At 45.8% G+C, this 12,728-nt stretch overlaps 1 protein-coding gene and 1 non-coding gene across 2 annotated transcripts in view; both read left to right on the top strand.

Annotated features, from left to right (window-relative positions):
- Positions 1-3,229: 3,229 nt before the first annotated feature.
- LOC119469319 lies at positions 3,230-3,417 on the top strand. The gene has a single exon (XR_005198119.1). It is a non-coding gene; the product is annotated as a U2 spliceosomal RNA (small nuclear RNA).
- A 4,486-nt stretch (positions 3,418-7,903) lies between these two features.
- The window catches only part of TOP1 (DNA topoisomerase I), a 95,763-nt gene continuing 90,938 nt past the window's right edge, over positions 7,904-12,728 (top strand). Inside the window, exons 1-2 of the mRNA XM_017511933.2 lie at positions 7,904-8,198; positions 8,533-8,557. Coding sequence (XP_017367422.1) covers positions 8,166-8,198; positions 8,533-8,557 — 58 coding nt within the window. The 5' untranslated portion in view covers positions 7,904-8,165. The remainder of the gene's footprint in view (positions 8,199-8,532; positions 8,558-12,728) is intronic.

Here is a 12,728-nt window from a genome sequence, read left to right as displayed (position 1 = left end):
ATAGATCCAAAAAGGCTATCAATATCAACAGGAGGGCATATAGAGAGAAGAGAAGGTTGATGATATAGTATTGGGGATCCCTGAAATTGTGCTGAAAGAAGAGAGGGAGACAGAAATGGTATTTGGAGAGGTAGGAAAAAAGCTAGGAGAATTAATGGTCATTGGATCCAGAGGCAAAGGACCTCAAAGAATGTGCTTATCCACATCGTTGAGTGCTGCAGGAAAGAGGAGGAGAATAGGCTACTTTATTTGGAAACTAGGAAGTCCCTGATTAGAATGGAAGCCAGACCAACAGTGTTTAAGGAATGAAAAATAAAGCAGAAAAGGCAGCACGTGTAGACTGTCCTTTCTAAATCTTTCAAACACAGGTGAGGGCAATAGTGACCTAAAGACAATTTGGGAAGCAGGATAGGGGTTCTAAGATTGGGCTCCATACACACACTGCTTGAGTTCAAATCATAGCCCCACTGCTCAATAGCTGTGCAACTTTGGGCAAGTTAACTTTCCTAAGCCTCAGTTTCCTTGTCTGTAAAATGGTGGAACAAGTAGTCCCTGTTTCCTATGGTTATTGCAATGATTAACTGAGAATGTATTGAAGCCCTCAGCACGGGGCAGAGCACATGGTAAGCAGCCAATTAATGTGAGACATGAATTTTAACAGGGTCAAGGAGGAAAACTGGGAGTGGGAGAAGTTTCCAGCCAGGAGGGAGAGAAGATGCTCAAGTGAACTAGGCTCTGGGGAGGTGGAGTGGACCGGATTGAGGACTTGGAGGGCTTGTGGGGAGGGGGAATAGGGAAGATTTTTTCAAAACCCAACTTTGGCTAACGGATCACCTGCTGGTTACTGAGTGAGGCAGCTACTTCTCTTTCATTTTCTTGGGGAGTCATGCTGAGGCATCTGGGAGCTTCTCTCTCTCCTAAAATCTTCCGATGTTTCCTGGAGCCTGGTCTCTGCCTCTATGCCTCCCATTGCCTGCTGGTTCTCTAGGTGGAGGCAGCTGGACTCAGGCAGTCGCAGGACGTCCCAGCAGCACACACTAAGAGAGGGGGACTCTGACAGGGCTGCTTCATAACTTCTCTTTGGGCTATACCCTTGACACAGGCCAAATCCTGCTGTCCCCATCACAGTTTGCCTCTTCAAATATTCCAAATGACCTTCCATGGTGACGGTTGCTTCTGAAACACATGGTCTCCCTGGAGCTCCCAGCTAATCTGCTTCCTTCCAGTGGCAGTTCCACCAAACTGTTCCCACTCTGCTGCCTGTGATTGTTCTCGTACCTGTTCAAAACCCTGTCATAGTTCACCTGCAGTAGTTCCACTGGCACTGGGAGGGCCTCTTCCACCTTCCCAGCCTACACTGGGTATATCTTCACATTTACCCTCTGCTCCATCCTCACCAAATATGGATCTGCATATGTTGCTTCTCTTCTTGCAATATCTTTTATTCTCTTCCATGGGCTAGGACCCCCTCATCTTTCAAGAATAGCGTCCAGCTGGAAACCTTTCCTAATATTGCCCCCACCACCACTTGTGAGTTGAACGTGCTCCTTTACCCAAGAGTTCCCATAGCAACTGGTGGCTAGCCCCCTCTTCCCTATTATTCCTTATACCTTAGGGTTACAGTTGGGGAATACATCTGTCTCATTATCAGACCAGGCACTCCTCCAAAATGAGGATTAGATCTGATAAACAACTATATCTCTAGGGTTTAGTATAGGACCTACCAACCTCAAATAAGTAAATAGTGCCTATTTGCCTTCATTCCTCAGGGAATACTGGTTGAATGCATAAATCTCATCATCACAGAAAGGATGTCTTTGGCAGGAAGACAATGGAGATACATGAAAGTGGACTACTTTTCTCGCCCCAAGCCACATGGCCAGGATCCTACATCCTTGTTGCTTGACTGCCTCTCATTTTATAATTCAAGAGTTGCCAGCTGTCTTATTGATTCTGATCTTTTTATTCCACACATCTCAACTGTTGCTGAGCTGTTTCATTCTAGGAAGCAAAGGGCTTTTCTGGTTGTTCCTGAGATTGCCAGCCTGAATCTCCTTTCTGGAGCACCCACCAGGTTCTTTTCCAATGGTATCGGAATCTTGAAAGGGCAGCAGATCCTTAGGCACAGGTGAGGAGAGTTGCTAGAAGACAACACTGTCAAAGAATTAGCAAAGTTGAGAATGTGCCAGCATCCAAGGGTCAAAATGTCAAGAGGGGTATCCTGTTCCATAGCATGACAGTTCTAGAGGGGGTGCCAAAAGGATAACAGAGGCCTTATGAGTGCCCAGGAATCAAGTGGAGATTAGGACCAACACATCAGAGTGCAATTAAGCAAAAGGGGAAATCTATTTAAAGGTACCAGAACAACAGGAACCACGCAACCAGGCTTCAGGAGAAAGTAGTAACCAGGGTCCTAAACTTCATTCATCAGGGTTCTCTCTCTCTCTCTCTCTCTCTCTTTCCAAGGTGTCACTCTGTCACCTAGGCTGAAGTGCAGTGGCATGATCTTGGCTCATTGCTGCCTTGGCCTTTCAGATGATCCTCTCACCTCAGCCTCCCTAGTAGCTGAGACTACAGGTACACACCACCATGCCAGGCTAATTTTTGTTTGTAGAGACAAGATTTTGTCATGTTGTGCAGGCTGGCCTCAAACTCCTAGGCTCAAATGATCCAGCCACATCAGGCTCCCAAAGTGTTAGGATTACAGGTGTGAGCCACCCACCCAGCAACAGGGACTTCTATCTCTTTTCTCTTCCCCCACCCACTTCCTCCTGTATCCTCCTCCACCTCCAGCTTTTTCTGGCCCTTCTGACAGCAAGTACCCTCAGGAGCAGCTCCCTAAATCTACATACTAGAGATCTATCCATAAGAAGATAGATGGAACCACTCTCCTCTTCTGAATTCTAGAGCCTTAAGAAAGGTAACCTGAGTGACTCAGCTTGGATCAAGTGCCATCCTGGTCCAAATAACTATAGCAGCACATCTGTGTATTTGTGTATCTTGTTCCTCCATAATCTTGCTGTCTGGGTAAAGTATGCAGATGGATGGGTCCCTGAAAAGCAGGAGCTGTTTAGACAACCCTACAGGTGCTTAGTTCTGCGAAACATGAGTTGGGCCAGGTTGATAACTAGCCTAAGAGAGTCAGAATCAAATGAATAAGAACTAGATCTTGGGTGACCACCTGGATCAAGAGTCTTGAAGTTCAGTCATTTCAAAAAGCTCAAGTCTCATTTCTTCTTGGCTGTCTGGCTAAGATCATGCGCAGTATCTGTTCTTACCAGTTTAATATCTGATACATCCCCTATCTGAGGATAATATAATAAAGAGATTTTTGGAGCAAGGAGATGGAATAGGAGCCTGCTCTGTTCACCACACATTGACCTGGATTGCAGTACCACCAGGAATGGTGCATCCTCCCTACCATTCCCCAAAAGCCCAAGTCTCAAGAGGTAGTCTGGAAAAAAGTATTTTGGGGTTTGCCTGCATTTTATTTTATTTTATTTTATTGAGATGGAGTCTCACTCTGTCGTCCAGGCTGGAGTGCAGTGGTGCCATCTCGGCTCACTGCAACCTCTGCCTTTGGGGTTCAAGTGGTTCTCCTGCCTCAGCCTCCCAAGTAGCTGGGATTGCAGGTGCATGCCACCATGCCCAGCTAATTTTTATATTTTAGTAGAGACAGAGTTTCACCATGTTGGCCAGACTGGTCTCAAACTCCTGATGTCAGGTGATCTACCTGCCTTGGCCTCCCAAAGTGCTAACTCTACATGCATAAGTCACCATGCCCAACCGGCTCTACCTACATTTTGGAGATGCTGCACACCATGTCCCTCTTTTCAAGCACCACATAAGTATTTTCATATGGAAGACCCTGAGAAAGCCCCTGGGGAAAAAAAAAAAAGTTTAACTGTAAATATATCCTGGCTAACATGGTAAGACCATGTCTCTACCCTAAAATACAAAAAAATTAGCCAGGTGTGGTGGCACACACCTGTAGCCCCAGCTACTCAGGAGGCTGAGGCAGGAGAATCGCTTGAACATGGGAAGCGGAAGTTGCAGCGAGCCGAGATCACGCCACTGCACTCCAGCCTAGGCGACAGAGCAAGACTCTGTCTCAAAAAAAAAAAATTAATTAATTAATTAACCGTAAATATAATAATGTATGTATTCATATGTGGAGCTTTTCTTTTAGTAGATTATCTATAAATAGTCCACTGTTCCCAGTGCATACTTTGGAGACAGACCTACGCTATCAGTTTTCACCTGCTAGTTATTTTTATAAGGGCTAAGATGGTCCATGAATGAAAGTCTTGATTTAAAGCCGTGTTTCCCAAACCTCATTTATTTGCCTGTGACCTTCCTGGAGTTTGTCTTATATGTCCTCTCTGTGCATATTCCTATATGTTTTTTATGTAAATCAGTTACTTTTTTTTTTTTAAGCCTCATCCCAGTTATATCCTTAAGGCAATCATTTTTTCTCATACACATTGAAATACTATCTATTAAAATTAAAATGCTTGTCCATGCACTACTACCAATAATCTCAAGTACCATATGGTGGGGACATGAGTTTGAAGTGTTGGGAGCTAGGAGTGGACTCTGTAAGACACAGTAAGTTAGTCAACTTCTGAGCACTGCCAGCCACACATGCTGGTAGAGAAGTTCAGCCTGTGACAAGACTGCCCCAATATCTCCATGTCTGTGCACGGAGATGTCTTCAGTCTGTCGTTGCGGAGTCTGTGCTGTTTTCATGCCTACCACTTCTTTGTAGGGACCTGGAAAGTAAATGCAGGCCAGGTATGGTGGCTCATGCCTGTAATCCCAGCACTTTGGGAGGCCAAGGTGGACAGATCACAAGGTCAGGAGTTAGAAACCAGCCTAACCAACATAGTCAAACTCCATCTCTACTAAAATTACAAAAATTAGCCAGGTGTGGTGGCACATGCCTGTAATCCCTGTTACTCAGGAGGCTGAGGCAGAAGAATCACTTGAACCCAGGAGGCGGAGGTTGCAGTGAGCTGAGATGGTGCCACTGTACTCCAGCCTGGGTGACAGAGTCTCAAAAAAAAAGCAGATTCTCCCTGGGAAATGGGGTTTGGGAGTGGAGTAGTGTAGGAGGCACCATTATTCCTGAAGGAAGGCCTCAAATTATCTTGGACTCACTGCAGAAAGCAGGTGGGAGCCAGATGCCTCATCTTCTAACCTGGGATTGATCCTGAGATGGGAAGAGTATGAGGAGAGACACCAAGAGCAAGGCAAAACTGGCTCTGGCAGTTTGCTTCAGAGAAAGAGTATAGCTTTGGAGTCAAGCTGACCTGAGTATGAATCCAAGACTCAGCACTTACTAGCTGCCTGCCCTCAAACAATTATTTTTTGATAGTCTATCACATATCCACAGTGATCACCATGAAGTGGATGAGGAAACTGGGATGCAGAGAAGTTAAACAACTTGCCTGAGATCACACAGCAGAACCGAATTCAAACCTAAGTTGATTTGACTTCCAAATGTGTGCTCCTAACAAAAGTAGGGAAATCTGCTTTGATTTGCTCATTTCTTGAGCACCTCTTCTGTAGGAGGGCCTGTTGCTGGGTGCTGAGAATCCAGTGGTAGGCAAGATGGACAAGACTCCCCCCTTTCACAGACCTTGCTTTCTATAGGGGAAATAGACAGGAAACCACCAATTACTCCATTTGTAATTTAATAACAAGTATCATAAGTGTTACAAAGGAAATAGATACTATAAGGCACCTTTTATTTTATTTTTATTTGTTTATTTATTTTTTGAGACTCACTCACTCTGTTGCCCAGGTTGGAGTGCAGTGATGCGATCTCAGCTCACTGCAACCTCTGCCTCCCAGGTTCAAGCGATTCTCCTGCCTCAGCCTCCTGAGTAGCTGGGATTACAGGTGTGCACCACCACACCCTGCTAATTTTTGTATTTTTAGTAGAGACAGGGTTTCACCATGTTTCCCAGGCTGTTGTTTAACTCCTGACCTCAAGTGATCCGCCCACCTTGACCTCCCAAAGTGGTACGATTTACAGGCACTAGCCACCGCGCCTGGCCTATAAGACACCCTTGGTCAGCCAGTGGAAGCAGGGTCAGTAGTATGCCAGGGAGTCGCTTTGAAAAAGTGATATTTAGGTTGATCTGGAAGCATTCACAAGATGTGGTAAATACATCTAATGTTTACCATTAGATATGATAAACATACTGATGGTCCACTGGATGAACATTTTTCATATTTACTTCCAAATGATTTCATAGATAATATTATTTCACAGATATCACTTAGGATGAATGTAAATAAAAAGGAGATCAATTAAAATGTTAAATAATAACATTGAACATGGTAATAGATGTGGCAATAGCCACAAAGGAGTAATGGCTAGATTTGCATGTTGAAAAGATCACTTTGGCAATTATTGGAATGGAGTTTGGGAGAGGGCCAAGAATGGAAGCAGCAATCCCTGTTAGGAGTGTGTTGTATTTAAAAAAAATTTTTTGAGATAGTGTCTCACTCTGTTGCCCAGGCTGGAATGCAGTGGTACAATCATGGCTCACTGCAGCGTCAACCTCCTCGGGCTCATCCCACCTCAGCCTCATCCCACCTCAGCCTCCTGAGTAGCCAGGACTACAGGCACATACCACCACCCGCTACTAGTTTTTGTATTTTTTGTAGAGTCAGGATTTTGCCATGTTTCCCAGGCTAGTGTTGAACTCCTGGGTTCAAGTCATCTGGCAGCCTCTGCCTCCCAAAGTGCTAGGATTACAGGTGTAGGCCACCACTCCCAGCCAGGAGCCTATTGTATTAATCCAAGCAAGAGAACGCAGACTTCAAAGGCTTATGGGCATAAAAGAGAAGTAGATGGAGTGAAGAGATGCTATCAGCTGGGCTAGTGGGAAATGAGGGAAAGGAAGATGTCAGGATGGGGCTTTTCTAGCTGAGTGGAGATGAAATCATCCCGGGAGAAGCTTGTGAGGCATCCCACTATAGATGCAAGGTAGGTGGCTGTTGGTCACTTGTCTTTAAGACAGTTTGACTTTTGTAAAACAGGCGACCTCACAGAGCTACTGTGAGAATTCAGAGCTGAGCACAGAATAGATGCTCTATAAACGATAGTTCTATTCCCCATCTGCAGCGTCCTCCCAGCATGCCAGGGTTACAGCGGTGGATAGCGGCAGGTTCAGTTCCCTTTCGTTCCCTGCCATTCCCTCTCCCCTCAGCACAATCCCTGGGCTCAAAACAGGTGCTCAGTAAGTATTTGTATAATGAACCAAAGAAAAAATCAGGTCCCTGGTGACCCAGGTCTACATGTACTCAGTGGAAAACTGGGGCTACCCAGGACCCTTGGTTGGTTGAAAAGTTAAAATAATCTTGAAGTGGGTGTGAAATACTGCAGAAGTTGGAGGGCCTGGATAAAGGCTAGGGAGGGGACTCCTCCCACCAGGCAGCCTCAAGGCCGAATTAGCAAGAGACGAGGCACTGGGGAAAGCTCTGGGGTCCCAGTTGCCAAGGTACTCGCAGCTCCGAAGAGATGCGGACGCAGAATACCAGCTCCGCCCAAGATCGCCTGGGTCCCGCCGCGGCCTTTAAAGGCCCACCACGTGGCCGCGCGTCCGGCCTAGTCCGGAGGCGGTGCCCAGGTGGCGCCTGCGCAGTGCCTAGTAGAGGGGTTGGGGTTCCGAGAAAAGGCGTTGGGAGAGGAAGGGGAGGCTGCTTGAGGTGGGAGGCCGTGGGAGGAGTCGGCTTCTTATGCAAATCACAGCGGCGCGCGCGTGGTCGGGAGGCGGAGCTTGCGATGCAAAGCCAGGTCCGTCCAGCGAACCGCGAGGGGGCGGGCCGCAACCCTCGGCCTCTTTCCGCGAGCGCTGACGTCGCCGACGTGGTGTTTAAAAACGGCCGCGCAGGCGCAGTGAGCCCAAATGCGAACTTAGGCTGTTACACAACTGCTGGGGTCTGTTCTCGCCGCCCGCCGGGCAGTCTGGCAGCGTCGCCGTCGTGGTAGCAGCCTCAGCGGTTTCTGGAGTCTCGGGCCCACAGCCGCCTCCGCTTACGTGCGCCTCCTCGAGCCTCCGGGGTCCCCGTTCGCCCGTACAGGCCGGTTCACCGTCTGCATCTCCCCCACGCCGCCTCACAGTCCACCGCGCTCGTAGCTCCGGGCCGACATGAGTGGGGACCACCTCCACAACGATTCCCAGGTACTTACTGCCCGGCCTGACCCCGGAGGCCCGGGACCCCGGCCCGACCGTCCCGCAACCCCAGGCGCAGGCCCCGGCATCAGCCCCGGTCCCGCCGCTTTGACAGGCCGGAGCCCCCGGCGAGGGGCAGTCCGCCGGAGGAGATCGGCTCGCTAGGCCGCGAGCGAGGGCCACGAAGTTGCAGTTCGAGGGGGGATGGCTGCCCTCTGAGGCCGTTCCCGGAGCCCGGTCCTCCCTGGGGGCGCAGGGTGGGCCAGGCCCCCGGCAGCGCGCGCTCGTCGCCGGAGGGGTGAAAGTGGCTGTTGTTTGATATTCTCTTTTTTTATTTTTCCAGATCGAAGCGGATTTCCGACTGAATGGTGAGTGTGCCCTCCCTGCTCCGACGCCGGAGCCCCCCAGCCGCCGGCCGCCTCCCCCGCGCCCTGCCGGTGCCGGGCAGAGGACAGACATGGCGTCCCAGAGACTAAGTCCCGGCTTCTCGCTCACCGGCCCCATTGTTCCCATCGGGCCGCCTCTGGACCCCCTTTCCGGGGACCCGAGCTCCCCCAGATCCAGGCTCTCCCAAGAGGGGACAACGGAGACCCCGTGTCGCCTGCCAGCGGGCCTCGCGCGGTCTTTCCGGGCCGGGATTCCTCTCAGGAAAGTCGCCTTGTCGACGGTCGGGACTTAGTCTCTGCGCCATTTTCTTTTTCTCTCCTCTCCTTTCTGTGCCTGTGTCTCTTTCTCTCCCTCCCTCGGCTCCTTCCTTGAGCTGCCGAGAACGAGCTTTCTGCAGAGCAAAGTCGTGTAAATCACATACTTCACTAGAGAGGGAAGGCTGGGGGACTGAATTATTATTATTTTTTAACTTTATTTTGGGGGTTATTCCCTTTCTACTTCATGTTTGTTTCCGTTTCTGCTTCCAGAATGAAAGATTTCCTTAGGCAACTGTTATTTATTTATTTATTTTTTGATAGGATGTTTATGATAGGAATTATGGTTCTAAAACTGAAGCCATCCTTTGTGGAGTTCTTCATATTTCCAGGTTGTTTTTCCCAAGTTACGTTCTTTGCAAAGAACGTTCTTAGCAGTACCTCCTCAAAGAAAGTTTGCAAGTTCTCTGTGGAACACCCAGTGTAAATGTTGGATTTTTAAAAAATTAAACTGTCAGTGACGGGAACTTTTCATTGTGGCCGAGGTTCCCAAAGCAGTGGTTTTTTTTTTTTTTTGGAAACTCAGTTTAGTGTACTTGTTGGAAGGAAAGATTGTTGAGCATCTCCTGTGGACCTGGTGTGTTGGCCTTTTCGTTTGGGCTATAGGGAGGGAAGAAAAAGATTTTATTTATTGAAACAAAAAATGTCCAGCACCCACTCCTGCTTCCTGTTCATTTTTTTTCACGAGTCACTGTTTTTCAGGAATCAAGAGCTAGCTTGTTTTTTCCAATTCTTTATGTTTTTGAGCCCTTTCAGCCAAATCAAGGCATTTATTCTTTGTGTATTTCCACTTCAGTTACCCAGGGAAGATTCCTCCAATGAAAAGCTAGTCCTTGCAGGCTTTCGAACAACCCTGTTGAAGGAGACAGTACCCTCTCTAGTGTGCTGGGAATTCCTACTGATTTTGATGGTACATAATCCTGCTCAATTGAGTTTGGGTTCCGGGAACCTCTCCAATGGGAGAAGCTGATGAGTAGGTTTTCTAATGTAATCAGCAGTCCATCATGTTAGCCTGCTCTACTGAAAGCAACCTTATGTTCAGAGTTTGAAGTGGGGCATCCAGCAGGAAATGGTACTCAATCAGGAGAGAAGCTGGTTAAAGTATGGCATTTCTTGAGTACCAGATATGTGCCAAGCACTGTTTGTGCTTAGTGCTAGAGCTGATCCTGTAACCACTCCCTTGCTCTTGATTCAGTGTATTGGGGGAAACATAGTTAATTGTAAGGTAGATCCTGGGGCATATGTGTACCCAAAATGCTTTGGAGTATAGGGGACTTAATTTTGTCTGAGGGTGGGGAGATTTCTCGGAGGTGACTTTTGAGCTGGGGGTTGTGCAAGACTGGGTGCAGAGAATTGTCAGGTTGGAGTGTTTCTTAAGTATATTTAACCAACCTATCACTATTTTAAAAGAGGGAGGAGATGAGGCCTGCAGTTTAGAAAACCACAGTATAGACGTATTTCTTTGGGATACAGGGGCAAAGAAAGGATGTGGCAGGTGAGAATGTAGGAAGTCCTTTTGACCTCGCTAGAGGAAGGTGGGATCTTAACATAGAATGTATTCTTTTGCCTGTCAGGCTATGCTGAGTAGGTAATATAAGTGATGAAATAAAGTTTAGCCCCTTTCTTCTTGTGAGAAAGTTAACTTACATGGTTCTCACCTAAGTCACATGTGAATGATTGTCAGCTGATTAGGTTATTGACCTTTCGTGCAATTTTTATAGAGGCTCAAGTAGTCTGCCTGTGTTGACTTTTAGAACGTGTTGGTTTACATTTAATAGCAATAATAGCTAATATTTATTGAATACTGTAAGGCATGAATCTCAGCTCTTTCCATGGGTCATCTAATTAAATGTAATCCTTGGAAGGATCTTTAGAGTTAGGTTCTGTTATCTCTGTTTTGTAGATGAGGAAACTGAGACTTTGGTTTATTTACTAGCTTACCCAAGGGCAGTGAGTTGGCCACTCTAAATCCCATGAGCTGAACCACTATGCTAGAGTGATACTATGTGATACTAGCATGAAAACATAAAAAGCCACACATCTCTGTTTTCTTACAGAGCTAAAAAAAAAAGAGTGAGGGAAGGAAAGGTTTGATAATTTGTCATTTAGTTTTTATCTAAACATGCTTGTTCAAGAGAAAAAGAGCTTTTAACCATCTGCCTGCCTCCATAAGGGTCTGACACTGGTGTAATAATTCTTTGTGAATATTGTCTGGAAGATGTGGTGTAACAGCTCTTGCTGTCTCAAGTAATACATTGTTAACCAGTGATTGATTTATGCAACTATGAAAGACACTTTTAAAAAAGTAGAAATCAATGTTTAATTATTCTCAGACATGTCATTATTGAACTTTGTATTAAGAGGAGTTCATTTAAGCATGATTTTAAGTGGGTCTAACCCATCTTACAGATTAACTGTACAAGTTGGTGTATTAAAATCAAACATATCTCATTTTGTCTGCCCTCATCCCTAAGATACAAAAGATCCCCCCCCACACACACACCCTTTGGAGCTCATTCTTCACAATATTTAAAAATTGTAGCTGTATGTAATTTAGAACATTATGGCCCATAATCAACTGCTGAGAAAATCTGTTGTTTATATTTAAAATACTGACAGTGAGGAATTTCAGGAGCAGAAACCATATCTTTTCCCTAGTGAAAAGACTTCCTAAGTGTTGGAAGAACTAACTGTAGTGAGGCTGAGTCATTATTACAGTACTATACAGGCTGCCTAGCTATCTGTAGAATTGATAAATGGTAATACCAGGTTAAAGTTTTAGCAATTATTTTGCTGTTTCAGAGGTTTTGACGTTTTTGCCTGTCTACTATGGAGATACGGAGTTCTCCCGCATTTGACCCCCTTAGCAAAGCACAATACCTGACTCCATCAGTGTTTAAGAAATGCTGTTTGAGATCATGGTTTGACATTATCTTTTGCTGATTCTGGTGGCTTAATGGAATCAAATTAGATAAGGGTAATTAAATATGAATTGTTTCTGATGCTAAAAGATAGTTCTTCTGTGCTGTTTGGGTATGGGTTGGAATGGGTGGTGAGAAAGCTGATTGGGGTGGGTGAATTTCGGATAGCTGATGATGTGGCTGTCTGAAAATTGCCATTACATTTTTAAAACTGAAAAGTGATGGTACCACCAAATGAAATCTGCAACATCCTCAGACTCAATCAGGAAATACTTAAACATTGGGCTCTAGGGTGGTTGTCTTTTATTACATTACAGCTGGACTCTTTGAGGCACCTTTTTTAGGATTAGTGAGTTGCTCGGATCTTTATATACTACACTTTGACATAAAACAAAGTTGCTTGTCAACATGTGTTTTTTAGATTACCAGCATATTATATCTCACAAACAAATTTAAGGCTCAGATTGGGTGTTTCTGGTAATAACAAGAAAACCCAGGCATTACTAAAAGAATCAGCTTGAATATTCGTGGCTGGAAAGGTGCAAACTACATAATATAGCTAACAGTAACAGTCACTGACACTCCTGCTTTTCTTTGGTTCAGTAGATAGAGTAAAATGGAAAATAGGAATCCAAGGTCAGTCCTCAAATCTCATCTTAACCAGTAACAGAAAAAAAAAATCAAGCCTGACTTTTTCCCCTTGCTGTCAGCATAAAGAAGTGGAATTGAAAAAAAAAAGATGGGGAATTGAGAGAGTTCAAAAGACATTCATTAGGTTGTTCAGATTATTAAATAACATGTCCTAAAGTTTATATTCCAGAATTGGACTGTGAGGTTTTTTGTTTTGCTTGTTTTCAGTGCGTGTGTGGGATGTGGAAGTAAAGTATGCTCTGTCTCAGGGAGCTCCTCCAGGGGTT

This window comes from Cebus imitator, unplaced genomic scaffold, assembly GCF_001604975.1.
Source record: "Cebus imitator isolate Cc_AM_T3 unplaced genomic scaffold, Cebus_imitator-1.0 Scaffold18, whole genome shotgun sequence".
In the NCBI taxonomy this organism is placed as follows: domain Eukaryota; kingdom Metazoa; phylum Chordata; class Mammalia; order Primates; family Cebidae; genus Cebus; species Cebus imitator.
This window is presented reverse-complemented; position numbering and strand designations above follow the sequence as displayed.